The sequence below is a fragment of the Neoarius graeffei genome, chromosome 8, assembly GCF_027579695.1.
Source record: "Neoarius graeffei isolate fNeoGra1 chromosome 8, fNeoGra1.pri, whole genome shotgun sequence".
Lineage (NCBI taxonomy): Eukaryota > Metazoa > Chordata > Actinopteri > Siluriformes > Ariidae > Neoarius > Neoarius graeffei.
In genome coordinates this window covers 75,066,895-75,089,010 of record NC_083576.1, presented here as the reverse complement: position 1 = coordinate 75,089,010, position 22,116 = coordinate 75,066,895, and the positions used below count along the sequence as shown (strand labels likewise).

At 44.2% G+C, this 22,116-nt stretch overlaps 1 protein-coding gene across 1 annotated transcript in view; it reads left to right on the top strand.

The window, feature by feature from the left end:
- cry2 (cryptochrome circadian regulator 2) overlaps positions 1-22,116 on the top strand; it is a 46,986-nt gene that overhangs the window by 11,857 nt on the left and 13,013 nt on the right. Inside the window, exons 3-8 of the mRNA XM_060928252.1 lie at positions 4,211-4,353; positions 9,966-10,150; positions 16,986-17,074; positions 17,213-17,353; positions 17,480-17,791; positions 17,993-18,144. Coding sequence (XP_060784235.1) covers positions 4,211-4,353; positions 9,966-10,150; positions 16,986-17,074; positions 17,213-17,353; positions 17,480-17,791; positions 17,993-18,144 — 1,022 coding nt within the window. The remainder of the gene's footprint in view (positions 1-4,210; positions 4,354-9,965; positions 10,151-16,985; positions 17,075-17,212; positions 17,354-17,479; positions 17,792-17,992; positions 18,145-22,116) is intronic.

Sequence of the window (22,116 nt, the reverse complement as noted above, 5' to 3'; positions counted from 1 at the left end):
TGTGTAAACAAGCCCCAAGGGGAACTCAAACAACTGTGCCTGACAAGTCAGAATGCCATCTCTTGGCAGAATTTTTCACCCTGAAAGATATGGATGTTGTATTCACAGCATTTATGTGAAGACTGTAACTTTCACCACACACTTTTCACCAGGCCTGCATTCAAACTCCTTTTTCTGTCACGAAAACAGTTTATCACAGCAACGGGTGACGAATACCCCTTTTTCACCAAATCAGTTCCAGGGCTGGTTCGGGGCCAGTGCTGGTGCTGGTTCACAACTCGTTCAACTTGCGAGCCAGCTGAGAACCAGTTTGCTTTTCCATAGCTCACGGTGCCACGTCAGTTGCGTCGCTGTATACGTCATTACGTCGCTGTATACATCAGTTACATCGCTACGTTTGCATAAACCTTGGGGCGAATATCGAAGCAAAAACAACGTGGAAGAAGCAGCAGCAACAACAACAATAATAATGGATGACTTTGCGTTTGTACAGCTGCTGCTTCTCGTCGCTTAAAAATGGCGATCTTTCGCGGTCTTCTTGTTGTTGGTCTTAACAACTCCGCCCCCCCCCCACTGACGTAAGCGGTTCTTTCCTGTGGCCCAGCAGAGAGTTGGTGCTAGCCTGGAACCGGTTTTTCTGGCCCCAGAGCCAGTTCTTTGTCAGTGGAAACAGAAAACCCGGTTCCAAACTAAGCACTGGCCCCGAACCAGCCCTGGAACTGCTTTGGTGGAAAAGGGGCATAATAGCATTAGAACGACAAGATAGTGCTGTTTCACCAGATATGCCAATGGTAGCCTATGTGACTAAAACTCCACGATCAATTTAACCAAGATTGTGGGTGGTAAAAGAGAGCAACTGGACTTGGTTGAAGATTCTTGAAGACGTTTCACCTCTAATCCGAAAGGCTTCTTCAGTTCTGTCGGAGGTGGGGTTTACATTAGACCGTATCAGCGGATCATCAGATTAACGTTTTTAAAACGATTCGCGTGCACACAGCAACACCAATACACGGATATGCTCGGCTCCACAGGCATCCTGCGCTCCAAATCAGTCCGCCCTGAACAGCGAGTGCCCTCTGGAGGGTGCGCACTCCGGCCCTGCGCAGCTCACAGAGCGCGCGAGTGAAGCACACTAGCAGTGTTTTCGGGACTGAGCCGCTGTGTGTGTGATCCCAGCGCATATCACTTACCACTTGCAAGTGGAAGGATGGCAAGCCTAAAGACAATCATAACTACACAATGGGCAGTATTTGTATCAGTATTTGCAGTATTTTCATACTTTTATACTCTTTAATGAAAGGTGATACAAGGCGGAAGTCCGCGCCGTTTTTCAGCAGTTGCGTCACATGACCAACGCCAGCGAATCAGGAAGGTGGATGTCAGTGACGTTGTCCAATGACGACGCCAGCTAGAGCTCAGCACAGCATATCCGCGTATTCTCAATGTTTACACAGCACCGGACCAGACACGATCTGGATTGAATACGTGGACCCTGGCGGATTCCCGTTTCCCGGCGTTTCCAGGCGTTTTAATGTAAACGGACAGTGCATCCGCGAAGAAAACGAGACAGATACGGTCTAATGTAAACTTGGCCTGACTGGTAGGGGCATCAGGTATTTATCCTCTCATGGATGAAAAGCAATCCTAAGGGTGTCGTTGAGTCATCCTGTTGGTGTGCGTCACTGGGGGCTGGGTGTGAACGGCCTCGAGAGTCGTTAGGGTGATCAATGGATTGCTGGTTCTCTCTGTCCTCCTGTGAGTCACTGAAAACAGCTGGGTTTTGGTGTGCATTCAGTTGTCTGGGAAGTGTGCCAAGGACTGCATTGTAGGTGGCTGATAAATTATGTCTTGGTCCCCCACCTCTGTTCAGCGATGGCCGTTCCAGGTTGACAAAAATGGCTTCTTTAACTCCTCGCTCATACCAACGATCCTCTCTGGCTAAAATGCGTACGTTGCAATCCTGAAATGAGTGTCCTTTGCTGTTAAGATGAAGGTAGACAGCAGAGTCCTGGCCTGAGGAACTGGCTCTCCTGTGTTGAGCCATGCGGTTGTTTTGTTTCCCCAATATACGAGTCCGTGCAATTCTCACTGCACTGAACTGCATACACTACGTTGTCCTGTTTGTGTCTGGCTATTCTGTCCTTAGGGTGGACCAGTTTCTGCTTCAGGGTGTTACTGGGTCTGAAATGTACCGGAATGTTGTGTTTGTAGAAGATCCTCTTGAGTTTCTCAGATAGTCCAGAAATGTAGGGAATGACGATGTTCTTGCGTTTGTTCCTGTTATCCTCCTTGTCCGTTCTGTTCCTTTTTCTGCTCTTGAGGAAAGACCAGTTGAGATACCCGCAGTTCTGAAGCGCTTTCTTGACGTGATTCTGCTCCTTCTCTTTTCCCTCTATCGTTGTAGGGATATTCTGAGCCCTGTGTTGCAAGGTCCTAATGACCCCCAATTCCATTGATCATCCTAACGACTCTCGAGGCCGTTCACAACCAGCCCCCAGTGACCCACACCAACAGGATGACTCAGGCTACGTTTACATTACGTCGAATCAGCGGATCATCAGATTAATGTTCTTAAAACGATTCGTGTTTACACTAAAACCGTTAGCCGTGCACACAGCAACACCAATACGCGGATACGCTCGGCTCCGCAGGCATCCTGCGCTCCAAATCACTCCGCCCTGAACAGTGAGTGCCCTCTGGAGGGTGCGCACTCCGGCCCTGCGCAGCTCACACAGCGCGCGAGTGAAGTGCACAAGCCACGATTCGGGACTGAGCCGCTGTGTGTGTGATCCCAGCGCACATCACTTACCACTTGCAAGTGGAAGGATGGCAAGCCTAAAGACAATCATAACTACACAATGGGCAGTATTTGCATCAGTATTTGCAGTATTTTCATACTTTTATACTCTTTAATGAAAGGTGATACAAGGCGGAAGTCCGCGCCGTTTTTCAGCAGTCGCGTCACATGACCAACGCCAGCGAATCAGGAAGGTGGATGTCACAGTGACGTTGTCCAATGAGATGCCAGCTAGAGCTCAGCACAGCGTATCCGCGTATTCTGAATGTTTACACAGCACTGGAGCTGACACGATCTGGATTGAATACGTGGACGCTGGCGGATTCCCGTTTCCTGGCTTTTCCAGGGGGTTTAATGTAAACGGACAGTGCGTCCGCGAAGAAAACGAGACAGATACGGTCTAATGTAAACGTAGCCTCAATGACACCTTAGATGAGCTTTTCATCCATGAGAGGATAAATACCTGATACTCCCTACCAGTCCGACAGAACTGAAGAAGCCTTTCGGATGAGAGGTGAAACGTCTTCAAGAATCTTCAAGCAAGTCCAGTTGCTCTCTTTTACCACCCACAGTTTACTATGACCTGAGAATCTTCAGACATTTAACCGAGATGAATATTCATCAACGTGCAGTTAGGTGAATCGGGCTAGACTGAGTAAGAGCAGATTTTTTTTTTTTTTGCATGAGCAACAGGAGGTGTGTTGCGTGAGGGCATGAGAGGGCAGTCAAACGCGCGTGTCTCACGCTCACTACATAACAGTCGGCAGCCCTGCTCAAGAGGGATGCTACCCAGAAAAAATGAACAAGGGCATAAACCCAGTAGGCCTACAGTCAATTTGTCATGTATTGTCCTTGTCAGCAGGGCGAGCTCTGGCTGCACGTCTTTTATCAGGCAAACCAGTAGAACTGCACCTCTCATTATAGTGCGGACTTTCCATAGCATAGAAAATCGCTACGTTTCAATTTGTGTAACTGAACTTGTTTCATGTCACTGGTCATATAAACCTATGTAGACAGGAAAAACGCGGAAGAGTTTGGTCGCATCTAACTACAGCCCCAAAAAATACCATTGGCCATACTGAGCCTAGCTACATTGCTAACAGGAGTGACAGCGCGTCTGACTGCGTCTGACTGACTGGGAGGTCGCGCAACGCTCGGACAGGTACGGAGCAGCTTGTCTCAATTCAGATAAGAGCATATTTCATTATGGAAGTACGGTGGACTGTTCCTTTAAAATTAGGGCACGAGTCGGACTCGCGTACTACAAGCCTGATGGATTCAGACTGCTGCTGTGGTACTTTAGGAAATGCAGTCTGCACAGTTTGGTGTATTGATCATTCGTTGCTGTGTAGTTATATCGCTCTCTCTCTCTCTCTCTCTCTCTCTCTCTCTCTCTCTCTCTCTCTCTCTCAGGAGTGGAACGTGACTCGTCTGACATTTGAGTATGACTCAGAGCCGTATGGTAAGGAGCGAGATGGTGCCATCATTAAAATGGCCCAGGAGTTTGGCGTGGAGACAATTGTGAGGCACTCTCACACCCTGTACAACCCAGACAGGTGTGTAACAATGCAATTAAATATATATACTTGTATACATGCGCACGTTGAGTTTGCAGTTTATTAGGTATGCCCTTCCACTTTCACACAGACTGTACATTCTACACTGTGGTGTAAATGAGGCAATCAAGGCATTGAGGGGGGAAAGCATTTGGACACTTTTTTTTTTTTTTTTAATGGTGCCGTCAAGAACGCCTTTTTGTTTCTGTACCCTGAGCCCTCCATAGCACCCAGGATATACAGTGGTGCTTGAAAGTTTGTGAACTCTTTAGAATTTTCTATATTTCTGCATAAATATGACCTAAAACATCATCAGATTTTCACACAAGTCCTAAAAGTAAATAAAGAGAACCCAGTTAAACAAATGAGACAAAAATATTATACTTGGTCATTTATTTATTGAGGAAAATGATCCAATGTTACATATCTGTGAGTGGCAAAAGTATGTGAACCTTTGCTTTCAGTATCTGGTGTGACCCCCTTGTGCAGCAATAACTGCAACTAAACGTTTCCGGTAACTGTTGATCAGTCCTGCACATCGGCTTGGAGGAATTTTAGCCCATTCCTCCGTACAGAACAGCTTCAACTCTGGGATGTTGGTGGGTTTCCTCACATGAACTGCTCACTTCAGGTCCTTCCACAACATTTCGATTGAATTAAGGTCAGGACTTTGACTTGGCCATTCCAAAACATTAACTTTATTCTTCTTTAACCATTCTTTGCTAGAACGACTTGTGTGCTTAGGGTCATTGTCTTGCTGCATGATCCACCTTCTCTTGAGATTCAGTTCATGGACAGATGTCCTGACATTTTCCTTTAGAATTTGCTGGTATCATTCAGAATTCATTGTTCCATCAATGATGGCAAGCCGTCCTGGCCCAGATGCAGCAAATCAGGCCCAACCATGATACTATCACCACCATGTTTTACAGATGGGATAAGGTTCTTATGCTGGAATGTAGTGTTTTCCTTTCTCCAAACATAACACTTCTCATTTAAACCGAAAAGTTCTATTTTGGTCTCATCCGTCCATAAAACAGTTTTCCAGTAGCCTTCTGGCTTGTCCACGTGATCTTTAGCAAACTGCAGATGAGCAGCAATGTTCTTTTTGGAGAGAAGTGGCTTTCTCCTTGCAACCCTGCCATGCACACCATTGTTGTTCAGTGCTCTCCTGATGGTGGACTCATGAACATTAGCCAATGTGAGAGAGGCCTTCAATTGCTTAGAAGTTACCCTGGGGTCCTTTGTGACCTCGCCGACTATTACACGCCTTGCTCTCGGAGTGATCTTTGTTGGTCGACCACTCCTGGGGAGGGTAACAATGGTCTTGAATTTCCTCCATTTGTACACAATCTGTCTGTGGATTGGTGGAGTCCAAACTCTTTAGAGATGGTTTTGTGACCTTTTCCAGCCTGATGAGCATCAACAACGCTTTTTCTGAGGTCCTCAGAAATCTCCTTTGTTCGTGCCATGATACACTTCCACAAACATGTGTTGTGAAGCTCAGACTTTGGTAGATCCCTGTTCTTTAAATAAAACAGGGTGCCCACTCACACCCGATTGTCATCCCATTGATTGAAAACACCTGACTCTAATTTCACCTTCAAATTAACTGCTAATCCTAGAGGTTCACATACTTTTGCCACTCACAGATATGTAATATTGGATCATTTTCCTCAATAAATAAATGACCGGGCGGCACGGTGGTGTAGTGGTTAGCGCTGTCGCCTCACAGCAAGAAGGTCCTGGGTTCGAGCCCTGGGGCCGGCGAGGGCCTTTCTGTGTGGAGTTTGCATGTTCTCCCCGTGTCCGCGTGGGTTTCCTCCGGGTGCTCCGGTTTCCCCCACAGTCCAAAGACATGCAGGTTAGGTTAACTGGTGACTCTAAATTGACCGTAGGTGTGAATGTGAGTGTGAATGGGTGTCTGTGTCAGCCCTGCGATGACCTGGCGACTTGTCCAGGGTGTACCCCGCCTTTCGCCCGTAGTCAGCTGGGATAGGCTCCAGCTTGCCTGCGACCCTGTAGAAGGATAAAGCGGCTAGAGATAATGAGATGAGATGAAATAAATGACCAAGTATAATATTTTTGTCTCATTTGTTTAACTGGGTTCTCTTTATCTACTTTTAGGACTTGTGTGAAAATCTGATTATGTTTTAGGTCACATTTATGCAGAAATATAGAAAATTCTAAAGGGTTCACAAACTTTCAAGCACCACTGTAGCCTGTAAAGGAAAAGTTGCACACGTGAGTGTGTAATCGACATGTTTTCAGCCACCACACGTGATGGGAAGCACTTTGAAAGCCGAGACACTGCTGTGAAACTATCTGGGATGAGATTAACAAATACCACCGTCAGATTGTATAACGCTGTGTCCAGATTCTCCCAGGGAAAGGAAAAGTCCGAGAAAGTGCCAGCATGCCTGACTGTGAGCCATCACACTTATATAAATGGGATTGATGTGTTTTAATATACGCCATACGCACAGTCGAGCTCACCGCCAGGCTGAGATGTGACTGTACTGTGTCTAACGCTGCATTCTCTGCTGGCGGATGAGTGGAACTGCAGGTCACACTGAGCACCATGTGCTGTGCTGAATGACAGGCTCTCGGTCACAGCATGTAGCAGCGAGGCAGGATGACGAGCAGCACTGAAAAGCTTCATTTGTAATCCGCAGTAGCGCACATGCACCAGCTGCGTGCGGTCACCTCGCACTTCACATGCACGCGGCAGCCTCCTGACTCCAAACCACACAAAGGAAATTATGATGGACCAGACAGTGCTGTTGCATAAGATCAGGCTTTAAAAAGATAATCATAAATTAACCGACCTTTGGGTTTGTGGAAGATAAGTGAGCGAGCTGCAGGATCAGTCTTATGTAAACTGCAAAAAGCAAAAATGTCGTTTTTTTTCAAGTGGACTATATCAAAGTGATACTTGCTCAGTTTATAGTATTTTAATTTGTGTATATATCAGATAAAATAATGATTTTCATTACTGAAATCATAACAGTCGCATTTATTCAGACAAATTAAGAAGAAAATCCTTTTATAGCAATTTAAATGGACAGGAAATAGCTATTTATTTCACATTGCATTATAAGCCTATATTCCTTAAAGGTAGACTGCCTTTCAGATTTTAAGTGTAGGGCATAAAAAGAATTTCCCCTGACACCCAGTTATTTTTATTTAGTGGACCGAAAGCTACGGAATTCAAATCATAGACTTATTAGGTGTGTGGGTTTTGTTTTTTGTTTTTTTTAAATGGAACAATTAATGAATTTAGAGCCATGTGGCCTTAAATTCTCCATTATTTTTTCCTGCTTCACCATGACCCAATACAAGATACTACGTCATGCAACATGTAGTGGGCTTTCCCTGTTCGCACAAGGCATTGTGGGATACAGATTTGAAACAGGAGAGAAAAATAGAGGGCGTGAGCGTGCAAGTGAAACGTGAAAGACCGACGTTATGTTATATACGACGGAAAGGAAATGCAGGACCAAACTAATAAATATCGGCGCTCAGCGAGCACCTCGGTGTGATCAGCTGTCCGTTTAGCGACAATGATGGAACGGTCAGTGCACGCTCAAAGGTAAACCTGTAGATGGCAGTAATGCAACACTGTGGATGCCAGCTGCTGTAAAACCCAAAAGAAGGTAAACCTGTGCATGTGCACACGGACTTCCTGTGTCTGCTTGACTGCGTGAAGCGAGCGATTTCATGCACATTATTTGCTCAGGAATCCCCTCAAATGAAATAACTTCCCAGCCACAGAATGGCCGGATATTTTGTGAGATATTACAGAAATAAACATATCACAATGACCACATTTCAGAGGGAACTAAATGTCACCGCTTTTATGAAATCAAAAGGCCGTCTAGCTTTGATGTTTATAAATGTAAAAGACTGCTTTTGATCTAAAATGTTATTAAAAAATAGTTGGACTAAATCGAAACAAAAGGGTCAAGCCTACTTTTTTTTTTTTTAAATTGATTATTTTGTTTTTTGTGGCAGGCAGCACGGTGGTGTAGTGGTTAGCACTGTCGCCTCACAGCAAGAAGGTCTTGGGTTCGAACCCAGTGGCTGACTGGGGCCTTTCTGTATGGAGTTTGCATGTTCTCCCCGTGTCCACGTGGGTTTCCTCCGGGTGCTCCGGTTTCCCTCAGTCCAAAGACATGCAGGTTAGGTTAATTGGTGGCTCCAAATTGACCGTAGGTGAGGATTTTGACACGTAGAGGTTGTTTGTCTCTCTGTGTCAGCCCTGTGATGATCTGGTGACTTGTCCAGGGTGTACCCCGCCTCTCACTCAGATACCCCTTTTCCACCAAATCAGTTCCAGGGCTAGTTCAGGGCCAGTGCTGGTGCTGGTTCACAACTCGTTCAACTTGCGAGCCAGCTGAGAACCAGTTTGCTTTTCCATAGCTCACGGTGCTAAGGGAAGCCACATCAGTTACGTCACTGTATACGTCAGTTACGTCGCTACGTTTGCATAAACCTTGGTGTGAATATCGAAGCAAAAACAACACAGAAGAAGCAGCAACAACATTAATAATAATAATGGATGACTTCGCGTTTGTACAGCTGCTGCTTCTCATCGCTTAAAAATGGCGATCTTTCGCGGTCTTATTGTTGTTGGTCTTAACAACTCCGCCCCCCCGCTGACGTAAGCAGTTCTTTCCTCTGGCCCAGCAGAGAGTTGGTGCTAGCCTGGAACCGGTTTTTCTGGCCCCAGAGCCAGTTCTTTGTCAGTGGAAACAGAAAACCCAGTTCCAAACTAAGCACTGGCCCCGAACCAGCCCTGGAACTGCTTTGGTGGAAAAGGGGCAATAGTCAGCTGGGATAGGCTTCAGCTTTCCTGCGATGCTGTACAGAATAAGTGGTTATGGATAATGGATGGATTTTTGTGGCCTAAAGGCCTCTGCATGCTCTTGCGACAAGGCTTTCGCAGATAGCTTTTCGCAGACAGTTGTAATTTATTGTTGAGCGGGGAGTATAGGCGTGCGCGATGTTATTCACCGGCACAACGCAAGGGGGGGGCGAAGTCGCTAGGAGTAGTTGGTGGTGGGTGTGGTTAGTGGAGTGTTTATCCTCCGGTTACTTATAATGACTAGAACTTTTTTTTTTTTAATATATAATGACTAGAACTGGAGTCGTATAGATGTACGTACTTCCTCACTTCCTCAATCAACCGCTCTTCATGCTGCTCCATCTTCGCTTGTGTTTTTAAAAATGCCGGTCGTGAAAACAAAAACCGGGAAAGTAGGGAAGCGGAAGTGCGTGTACAGCGGGTAGAGTGGACCAATCGGAGCCCTCTTGTCTGCGGCGCTTCTGCGGTGGTCACACTTTTTGGGAGGTGCGCGCAGAGCGTCTGCGAAGGTGGGGGGGCTACGCAGACACTGTCTGCGACACCGTCTGCGAGGACTGGGTTGTCAGCATAAATTGGCCTTTATACCTGCACATCTTGATGCGTTTGGGAAGTCCATCATCAAAACTAGTTGGAATGTTTTGTAGTTGGTTATAGACTTGCAGCACATAGATGGAAAGTTAATTTCATGTCGACGATTATATTTAATTAATCAAATAATCCATAATGAATTTTCTGTTCCATTCAGGATCATCGAGCTGAACAATAACAACCCACCGCTCACCTTCAAACGCTTTCAGGCCATCGTGAGCCGCCTCGAGCTCCCCAAGAAGCCGTTGCCTACCGTCACGCCGGAGCAGATGGCCAGCTGCAGTACGCAGCTCTCAGAAAACCATGACGAACATTACGCCGTGCCCTCGCTGGAGGAGCTGGGTGAGGACTCGTTGAGATATGCTTGTTGTTTTTGGTTTCGCCTCAGAAAACAACGATCACGAATAACATACGGAATCAGTTCTCACACCTTGCCCATTTGATGATGGAAACAAATAAGCTCTCTATTGATGTTTTTCCTAATTATAACAACCTGCAGATTTTTCCAGAGTGTGAATAAGATTGTACGTCAACCTCGTACAGGAAATCAAACTGCTGTCCGCCTCTAAGCTTTTGAGTAATTTTACAGTTCGACTTTGTCTTTGACATACCATAAGTCCTTTCATTTGAGTGCCTGTTAATTTCTCTCCTTTGAGCGTTTTCACAGCACGTTCAGATCAGAATGAAGGCCTTGAATACAGCCGAATGTATAACAAGAACACTAATTATTATAACCTTTTATTTAACCAGATCAGTCTTATTGAAGGAAAAAAAAAATCTTTTCTGAGAGAGATCTGGCCAAGAATGGCAGCAGTACATAGTTTCATCTCATCTCATCTCATATCTCATCTCATATCATCTCTAGCCGCTTTATCCTTCTACAGGGTCGCAGGCAAGCTGGAGCCTATCCCAGCTGACTACGGGTGAAAGGCGGGGTACACCCTGGACAAGTCGCCAGGTCATCACAGGGCTGACACATAGACACAGACAACCATTCACACTCACATTCACACCTACGGTCAATTTAGAGTCACCAGTTAACCTAACCTGCATGTCTTTGGACTGTGGGGGAAACCGGAGCACCCGGAGGAAACCCACATGGGGAGAACATGCAAACTCCATACAGAAAGGCCCCAGTCAGCCACTGGGTTCGAACCCGGACCTTCTTGCTGTGAGGAGACAGTGCTAACCACTACACCACCGTGCCGCCCCAATAATTTTTTTTCAATTTATATAGCACCTTTCTCAAAACCCAAGGTCGCTTTACAATTGTGGGGGGGAAGTCCACCAAATAAAGGTCAGGATGTCATTCCAATGGTGTAGCAGCCACAGTCCCACCAAAAGGCGCACGAAAACAAGTCCCACGCTGCCAGCACAGCCGCCACGACAGCACCAGGCAACATCACTCGGAACACCGCGCCATGGATCCACAAAGCGAGCACAGCCGCACCACCACGCAGAGCGCTGGTATGTCCCAAACCACCTGCACAGCCGCTGCGACACCACCAAGCAACATCGTTCGGAACATCACGCCAAGCACTAAATTACTGCTGCACAGAGCGCTGGACAACCACGATGTTAAAATGAGCAACGAGCTCACTGAAGTCCATAGCTAGGAACACAGGCATCACCTACGGCAAACCAAGGCCTGGAGGGAACTGGGTCTGGAGCTACACCACCCCCGGTGGATAAAAACACTCAAACATCAAGCTACACAAACACAAAAAAGGAAAAACAAAAGAATAAAATAAAAATGCAAAGCGCCGGTAAGAAGCGGCAGCCAGAATGCGCACCGCGTACTCTCAACCGGAAACGGAAATTGATTTTTGGCTATTAAAACATTTTAATTAAAACATTCGCAAATTTGGATAGACTTCAATTCAGTGGACTTAACAATGCCTTTAAAATAATTGAGTGAAACTCGGTACTGGAGTTTGAGCTCGTTCTGCAGGCTAGTTCTGATCAGACGAGATAAATATTTATACACAATACTCATTAGGTTTCCTTTTGTAACCAGCTGCTCTTGTAATGGATTTGTGTAAGACTTGTTTTGCATGATTAATGTATGCAGTCAAGAGTCAGCATTTTGATCACCTGTGATGGGGGGGGATAAGTGTTCAACACATCAACTACTTTTCTATGAAATATTTCTAGTGTAGTGCTTCACATGAAATGTTGAGCAGACCTTCGTATTAATATAATAAAACGACACAGGAAAGGAAACTTGTAATATTCCAATCCATAAATCCATTTAATCATCAAGGGACAGACAGTGGAAGTTGTGAATGATTTTAAATATCTTGGCACTTTCATAGACAGTAAACTTATTTTTAAAGAGAAAACAGATTTTATTTTTTAAAAGTGCTCACAACGTCTTTACCACGGGCGATTGCTCTAAGACAACGAGGGAGGCTCAGCCTCCTCTAAAAATGACGAACATCGTGTAGGATGAATTGCGCTAGGCTTATGTTATAGCTGACCTTATAACATTGCTATTTCAGATCCAGAATCATAGAAATATGTGCTCAACCCAACTTATAACTTGAATGTGTGCGTGAGATTTTCCCCCTCGTGACAGCACGATGCAGCCCAGCCTCAGTGCACTTCAATGGCATTTGGGAGCTCTGTGCTTTTCAATTTCAAAATGCAAGACGATTATTGGACAAATACTGCGAAAACGCCCACCCACGGACTCCCAGCCTCTGGACTTCAATGGCATTTGGGAGCTCTGCGCTTTTCAATATCAAAATGCAAGACGGTTATTGGACAAATACTGCGAAAATGCCCGCCCACGGACTCCGAGCCTCACATGGGAGGGACATGGCAGTTTCCGCGAGGAGACTGGTGATTGGTGAAAGCGGCCGGATATTTTCTTTGATTGACAGCTCGTTTCAACTATAGACAGGCAGCGGTGAATTTCAGTTCAGTCCTATGCGGATTCGCAAGTGGTGTGGAGTATTGTAAGAGATCAGCTTACATTTCGATTTCATTCATTACATAGGGTTTCTACCAGCTTTTTTAGTTTGTATATATTTTCATTGTAAATAAAGTGTAAATATAGTGTTAAGTTTGCTATCTTAGTTCCAGAAGTTTCGTTTATTTGAGTGACTGAACTTGAACTTGAGGGGGCTAGTCAGCTAGCAAGAAAGCTGCACACGGATGCCAAGCATTGCTGATTTAATTTTGGCGAAGCCATTTGCCAGTCTTCCTTTCGAGGAAAAAATTAAAATTAAAGAGCAGGGTAGACCAACGCCTCAAATTGACTTGGTGAAAAAGGTAGGGAATAATACTCATTCCTTTCAGCTCTCCTGGTACGAGAAAGTGAATTGGCTAACAGCAAGTGACCCACATCAACAACAGTAAATAGGCTACTTTAGTAATATGTCATGGATGGACCAAAAATATAGAATCTATTTAAAATGTTTATGCTGAGTATATTATATTATATTATATTGGAATATATATTTTTCTGGATATGAATTAAACACGGCTACAATTTGGAAAACATTTTGAAACAAAAACACAGCCGAGAACATTTCACACTACAGACCTGGATTAAAAGTGAAGGGTTATCAAAATTGTCAATAAAAAATTTCTCAGTCAAAATAAGTAAAATATAGGGAAAGTGTCATTGAATGAAATGTGTGGCACCCAGCTCTACTGCTGAGGTTCCTGACAAAGAGCTGCTTTCAATAATGATCAATTTTTAAACATGCCACAATTTTAAAATATAAAATGTTAAAATATACCCCCCCCCCAACACCACCATCATGTATATTGGACAGTAGGCTAATGGGCCAAAAGAACCTGTTATTTCACAGTTTGTGACCCTGCCAACAATCAGCCAGATCAGAGGCAAAAGTATGGGCAAAATTGATTTCTTTTAAAATCTGGAAATATCATAACCGACCAGCCTCCCCTGTTTGAAAGACTACCAGCCGCCACTGGTCTTTACCTACTCCGTAGACTCAAAAACTTTGGTGTGAGCAACGACATCCTACAAACAGTGTATAAAAACCTTGTTGAAAGCATTCTGTCATTTAATATGATCATGTGGTATGGTAACTTGAACATGCAGAGAAAAAATAAGCTACAGAGAATAGTGAATATGGCCACAAAGATAATAGGAAAGCCACAAAAGCACTTAAATATAATGTATGATGAACAGATTTTAAACAAAACCAGGAAAATCATAAATGACCTTTCCCACCCGCTCCACTGTGAATTCGAGCTTCTACCCTCTGGGAGGCGTTTTAGAGTGCCCAACGCTAATAAGAACATCTTTAAAAACGCCTTCGTCTCAAAAGGTATAAGGGCGATAAATAATACAGGGATTCTTACTTAATTCACCCCAGTCCTTTTTATTGGTCTGATTACTTATTTATTATTATATGATATTTATTATTTTTCAGCTATTTCATTCTTTTAAACACTCTTGAGTGCTAATGTATTTTTATAATAACTTAGTTTTCTCTTCTTCTGTTTTTACAAAATGTAGTGCTTGAGTGCTTGATTTGTGATTTTAATGTTTAATTGTTTAAATGTTTGTGGTGAAACTGAAGACAAATTTCCACATTGTGGACAATAAAGTATTCGTATAAAAAGTTGTGTTCAACACAGTCAGAACCCCATCTGATTGTGCTAACTGGACTCAGAACCAGGCTTGTAGTACTCAAGTCCAGGACTTGGACTTGAGTCTGACTTGTGCCCTAATTTTAAGGACTTGTGACTTGACTTGCACTGATGACTCGGACTCGTGCATTAACTACATTAGGACTTTGATTTTTTTTTTCCTTAATTTTTTGTAACATGCCATAATAATTTGGCATAAGATATTTATATCTACATTAATTTTTGTACTAATTTCGTGCAAGAGTGTCACATCTGTGCGCCATGGCGCGTGCATCAGATAGACTCCCGGGCGCGCTCCGGACAGCACGCGCCAAGCAGATTCTCGCATACGCGTGCTGTAAACGACTCGCACCTGCACAGGATTAAGACAGTCAGCGCGCCAATATAAAAACTGTGAAAACGCACTTACTTTTCAGAGTATTGAGTTATGTTGCTGACACATTACCAAGCCTTATTTCCTTGTTTGGTTTCCTGTTTCTCGTCTTTGATTCTGCCGAGTCTACGATAGCCTGTTTGTGCCTCGCTTGACCTATTGCCCGTTTCACCATTTCACCTGCCGTTCTGGATCGTTTACTTGTCTTCACTTGTATTAATAAACACACCTTCTGCACTTGCATCCGTCTCCCAACCATCTCTGACCGAATACTTCACACTCCCTGATAAAGAGAAGCACATTCACCTGTTCATACGTCATGTTCAGGAACAAACTAATGTTAATGGCGCTGAAACAGCCACCGTCAAATGGCGCGGTTAGAGTGTTGGACTCGACTCTGCTCAATAGCGGACTTTGCTCTGACTGGACTTGAAATTTTCTTTAATGACTTGGACTCGAGTCAAACTTAACACTGGGGACTCGAGACTGGACTCAAGGTTTAGTGACTCGACTACAACACTGGTTCAAAGTCATACAGCCAGATTCATGTTCAACAACTATCAGAGATCTAAAAGTGTGTCATCTTTACTTAACGAGCTTCACTGGCCACTACTTCAAGAGTGAAGGACACAGATGGACCTTTTCTCTTTTCTACAAGATCCAGTAGAACTTGGTTGATTTACCTTTTTCCTAGTAACATGTCTATTAAGACCTCCTGTACCAGAAGGACACATTGCTAGACATACAAGCTTCTACCTGCTACTATCGACTCGTACAAGTACTCCCCCACCCTCTACCGCATACCAGTGTGGAACAGTCTCCGACCTGACTTATGCCCCTTTTCCACCAAAGCAGTTCCAGGGCTGGTTCGGGGCCAGTGCTTAGTTTGGAACCGGGTTTTCTGTTTCCACTGACAAAGAACTGGCTCTGGGGCCAGAAAAACCGGTTCCAGGCTAGCACCAACTCTCTGCTGGGCCAGAGGAAAGAACCGCTTACGTCAGTGGGGGGCGGAGTTGTTAAGACCAACAACAATAAGACCGTGAAAGATCACCATTTTTAAGCGACGAGAAGCAGCAGCTGTACAAACACGAAGTCACGTTGTTGTTGTTGCTGCTGCTTCTTCCGTGTTGTTTTTGCTTCGATATTCGCACCAAGGCTTATGCAAACGTAGCGACGTAACTGACGTATACAGCGACGTAACTGACGTATACAGCGACATAATGACGTGGCTTCCCTTAGCATCGCGAGCTATGGAAAAGCAAACTGGTTCTCAGCTGGCTCGCAAGTTGAAAGAGTTGTGAACCAGCACCAGCACTGGAACTGATTTGGTGGAAAAGGGGTAATTGTCAATGCTAGAACATTAACTTTGTTTAAGGGCCTAATAAAGAATGCCAACATACTTGTTGCCAAAGTTTAAATCAACCTCCCATTGCCATGATTAGTATGACTAAAGGCAATTAATGTGATTTTTTAAAGATTAAAAAGGTGCGTTGAAGCTTGTTTGAAGTTTGCTACAGAACATTTTCAAAGTGCCATGTTGGGCTCTGCGTATGACCCTGAAAATACCATGCCTACAGTAAAGTTCAGAGACGGTATGGGGTTATATCTCTCATGGTACCGGTGGAATCCGGATTATTGAAGGGAAAATGAAGTGCGTCATGTCCTGGAAAATTCTTGACGAATCAGTTGCCATCCACCAGGACTTTCCAGCTGGGCAATGTTCTAAAACATGTAAAGGAAACTCAATTGCTTCTCTAAGAAAAAAAAAAAAAATGAAAGGTGCTGGAATGGCCCAGTCAATCACCACACTTAATCCCAATTGAAAGTTTGGTAGAACGAACTGAAGGTCATGATTCGTCACTTCATTTTAAATCCTCGTTGTGTAGAAGAATGAACAGAAATCCCTCTGAGCACCATGAGGAGCTTGTTCATATAGGAATCATCTTGAAACTGTCACTGCAAACAAACTTCTCCACCAAGTATTACATAAGTTTCAGTTAGCATGTTCAGTGCACCAATTACAATTTCTTAATCTGTCATTTTATTGCATTTAATGCCAATTTCTACTTCACATTTCATGTGAATAGCTGCACTGGGAATATGTTTAATAGAAAAATAGCTGACGGGTTGAATACTCATTTCTCCCACTATGTCTGTGTTTGCCTTCATCAGGGTTTAAAACTCGGGGCGAGGGTGTGCCAGTTTGGAGAGGCGGTGAAACCGAGGCTCTGGAGAGACTCAATAAACCTCTGGACAGAAAGGTGAATCCCAACAGACACCTAGGATTTGCTAAATGTGTTGTTAACCATTCATTTATGACTCTATATCCTACAATTGAACCTTTTAAGACCTTTTCAGCTTGGCCCAATCCAGTCGTTAAGACTTTGTGTGTAATTTAGGCATGGGTGGCGAATTTCGAGCATCCTCGAATCAAGGCCCACTCACTCTTCGCGAGCTCCACTGGTCTGAGTCCGTACCTCTGCTTCGGCTGCTTGTCATCTCGAGTGCTTTATTACCACTTACGTGAACTCTATATGAAGGTCAGTACATGGTCAAGGTGAAAAATGTTTAGTAAATATTTCACTAGCTATGTATGTTTGTTGGTTAGAGAGAACTTTTTTTTCCCCCCAAGGTGGCTTCATGATAGTCTTGTTCTTCCTTCCCAGCTGCGTAGACGCTCCAGCCCTCCCCTCTCGTTGTTCAGGCAGCTGCTGTGGCGAGAGTTCTTCTACACTGCAGCCACCAACAACCCCAGCTTTGACCGTATGGTAGGAAACCCCATCTGCGTGCAGATCCCTTGGGACCAGAACCCCGAAGCGCTGGCCAAGTGGGCTGCAGGCAGGACGGGCTTCCCCTGGATTGACGCCATCATGTGCCAGCTAAGGCAGGAGGGCTGGATCCACCACCTAGCGCGCCATGCCGTGGCCTGCTTCCTCACCCGGGGAGACCTGTGGATCAGCTGGGAGAGTGGGATGAAGGTACGATGCAGATAGCTAGCTCTGGTAGTAGTGAGTCAGGTCAAGACGCATAGACGTCTGAGCAGTGATGTGTATATTTTATATATAGATCATTTTTAAGAATGTGACTTGAAAATTTTCACGAGTAAGTACTGAAAAACTGAAGAACCAGCAGTAGATGTGTTGGTGAGGATCAGCATGTGGCGTGTTCATCATGTGCAGGTGTTTGAGGAGCTGTTGCTGGACGCAGACTGGAGCATGAACGCTGGAAGCTGGATGTGGCTTTCCTGCAGCGCATTCTTCCAGCAGTTCTTCCACTGCTACTGTCCCGTTGGCTTCGGACGCCGCATCGACCCCAGTGGAGACTACATACGGTAACACCAATGATGTGTTAAAAAGTCACGATCGTAAGCTAACTCAAACTCGTTCTGAATAATGGACAACAATCAGATGTTTAGTGTGCAGTTCGATAACATTAAATGTTTTATGGCTGTTCTACTATTTACCACTTATATGTAGTGAAAGTTCATTATGTCTACCTATTGAAACTATTCTTTAAATTCGTTTCTTAAGACAAGGATTTTTTTAAGATGTTACCTTGACAGTTTCGGCGATAAACTTCCGCCTTCTTCAAAACAGTCACCAGATGTCGAGTGGTGACGTGCCTTATCAGCTGATGTTACTCTAAGGAGGCGTGAACGTCCCGCCCAATTTGACAGGTAGTTCACGCCTCCTGCTGTCAGGTCGCTCCTCCAGGACGGCGCTCCAGGTGTGCGACAGCGCATACGCTCCCTCATCCCGGTTCATCGTTCTCTGCGCACGCTTTCGTATCTCCACTGCCTCTAAAATCCAACGCTGGAATCTATTTTCTTCAGCGCGAATGACTCTGGCCTCTTCCCAATTCATTATATGATTTTGCCATTTGCAGTGGTCTGAAATGGCTGATTTTAAGTTTTCTTGGTGTGCTTTTTCTTTTTCGGATCTTGTGAGTCTTTTTGTTGTTTCTTTTTCACATTCTATTTGGTGTTCTTTTTTGCGAGTATGGAAGCATCTGCCCGTTTCGCCAATATATATCCAACGATCCATGATGAAATACCACATCAACACCCTGGTCAAACCATACAAAAACCTCCGACAGCTGCTAGTTCACCCCAAAGATAAAATACAACTGGACAATAAATGCAACGTCATCTATGAAATCCCTTGCCGCTCATGTAATAAAGTTTATATTGGTGAAACGGGCAGATGCTTCCATACTCGCAAAAAAGAACACCAAATAGAATGTGAAAAAGAGACAACAAAAAGACTCACAAGATCCGAAAAAGAAAAAGCACACCAAGAAAACTTAATCAGCCATTTCAGACCACTGTAAACGGCAAAATCATATAATGAATTGGGAAGAGGCCAGAGTCATTCGCGCTGAAGAGAATAGATTCCAGCGTTGGATTTTAGAGGCAGTGGAGATACGAAAGCGTGCGCAGAGAACGATGAACCGGGATGAGGGAGCGTACGCACGGTCACACACCTGGAGCGCCATCCTGGAGGAGCGACCTGACAGCAGGAGGCATGAACTACCTGTCAAATTGGGCGGGACGTTCACGCCTCCTTAGAGTAACATCAGCTGATAAGGCACGTCACCACTCGACATCTGGTGACTGTTTTGAAGAAGGCGGAAGTTTATCGCCGAAACTGTCAAGGTAACATCTTAAAAAATCCTTGTCTTAAGAAACGAATTTAAAGAATAGAATATTTACCACTTATTCCTGTTGCATTCCTTTGTGTGCCAGCAGTTCATAGATGTATAGTTTAGTCCGTGTCCAAATAGTTATGGACTTGGCACCATTTTTATGTCCCGCTGGCTGAAAGGCCCAAAGTGGGATTGTCGTGATGTCCATCCGTCCCAGGAAAGGGTACTCGCCTTTTGAAATCACCTCCTCTCTCAATTTTTGGAGGAATTTCACGAAACTTGGCAGGATTCTTTCTTATACGTCAGTACTACACATGTATAGATGGTTTTCACTGACGTCACGGCATTCCGGGGAACGCCCCCCAGCCGCCATCTTGCAGGGCAAACAAAACGGACCATCGCCACTACCGGCTACGTTATCTCGGATGAATTTATTAAGTTATATAGTCAGTTTTCTAAAATAAAGATCAATGTCGGCAAAATCAAGCAAACGGAAGTATATGGATACATTGGACGACATCTCACGACAACGGTATGCAGCCAAACTGTCCTTGATTGGGGGAATTGACCCCTACGAAGTGGACAAAGAAGCATTTTCAAGTGACTATGCAGGGCTGCCATCCATATCGTACCCTGATATTGTGAACTATTTCGTGAATACTAAAAGCGCCTACACACTTGACGACCTCAAAGCATACAAGTCGCTGGAGTCATACAATTATTTTGTCTGTGGCTGGGTCTGTGAAGTCCACCAAAAACAAGTGAGAGCCGTGTCCTAATTACAGCCAAGATATGTACACATTGGAGTTTTAGAGCTCTCAACACTGCATATAAATGTGTGTGTGTATAATATCGAGTTGATTTAAGACAAATTTTACATCCATTAGTGGTATTACAGTACCATGTCAGTATAAACTTTGTAATATAATTAACTGGTATGTGGGCTTGTTACACAATTGATTTGTTTATTTAAACAACTTACCACTTATAAAATGATCGGAGCAGACTTTGCTGTGTTTGGAAGGCTGAAAATCCTTGCGGTTGATTCTTGCAAGCCATAGATTTCTCCTTTGTATGCGGAGTTTCTTTGTTTGCTCGCCTTCGTGCTCCCGTACAGTGGGAATTCCATAAAAGCTCCACTTGACGTCATCATCTGACCTATTACGACAGCCGTGAATACAACAGGTGTGCACCATTGCTAGCTTTAAATAGTAATAATGTAACTATAAATGTAAATAATGTATATAAATAAATGTAACTCGCGCGTTAATGTGTGCTCAGTGACCCATACGGTAGGCTTGCCCTACAAGATGGCTGCCACCAGGGAATCCCCGACTCTGTGACGTCATGTGAAAACTATCTATTGCGGTTTTGTTCAAGTCGGTCACATTTTACCAGAGTTACAGCCCTTGATTAAAAACCTTGTACTTTCATGAAGGTGTGCTTGCCTTCTGACAGCAACTCCTCTCTCAATTTTTGGACGAATTTCTTGAAGCTTGGCAAAAGGCGGTATGACGAAATTAAATCGCAATATGACGGTAATGCGCATATTACGATTTAATTTCATTTTTGAAAATTTTCCCAGAGTTTTGACCCTTGATTAAATTAAATAACTTGTACTTTGACAATTTCATGAGGGTGTACATTCTTCTGAAATCAACTCCTCTCACAATTTGTGGAGGAATCTCACCAAACTTGGCAGAAAGCCTTGTTATATGACAGTTATACGCATATTGAAATTTTGTTTAATTTGGACAGATTTTACCTGAGTTATGCCCTCGATTATTAACAAACTTTGGCAATTTCGGCAAGGTGTGCTTGCTTTCCGAAATCAACTTCCCTCGCAATTTTTGGAGGAATTTCATGTAATTTGGCAAAAAGTTTGCTGATTGCGAGGTCCCGTACAATCGAAACTCCCAGGCGAGTGGGGAAAGGGATTCCCTGTCGAGGCTGCGTGCAGTGTGTTAGCATGAACATGTAGCCTATGAGAAACGAATAGTGTGTTGGATTAGCACTAATCCCATATTCTGGAAAATCAAAGAGATTTTCTTGGGGCCCTTCTGCAGTGTCACGAATCCATGTGCAAAGTATGGAGTATGTGTGTCCAGCCGTGTCGATTTGCACAGCTGAACAGACATGGATACAGACAGCCAACCTTTAGTAGCGTAGATATTCTTGGGTTTCACGTGACGTCACATCCGCCTCATTAGTTATTCAAAACTTTAGCTGGTGTTCTCCCAAAGCTCATTTGACAAAGCGTTTGTACGGAGAAAGTACATTGCTTGCATGAAAAATGCCTTACACTTGTGCTGTTTTAGGTCGTTCGAATCAATCAAACCGTGAAACTGGTAAAAGTTTCTTCAGGGTTTCCCATAAGCTAATAATAAAAAAAAAAAAAGGGTGAACGAACACAGGATTTCACAAAAAGACGTCGAGAAGGGTGGCTTTTGAACCTCTCACTGAAATCGAAGGGAGCCGAGTCGCAGTGATCCCTTGGTGAAAGGTTTGTATCTCCCTCTCAGCTATGTCCTTAGTGTTTTCCAAGTACTTTTCGTGCTATGTGTCGTTATTTTACGGTACTTTTTTTAGTCACGAAGTGCTAAAGTCCCCAGCTGTTTCTTTGTTTACGCCTCACAAAGTCCATATGCATGAAGGTTGC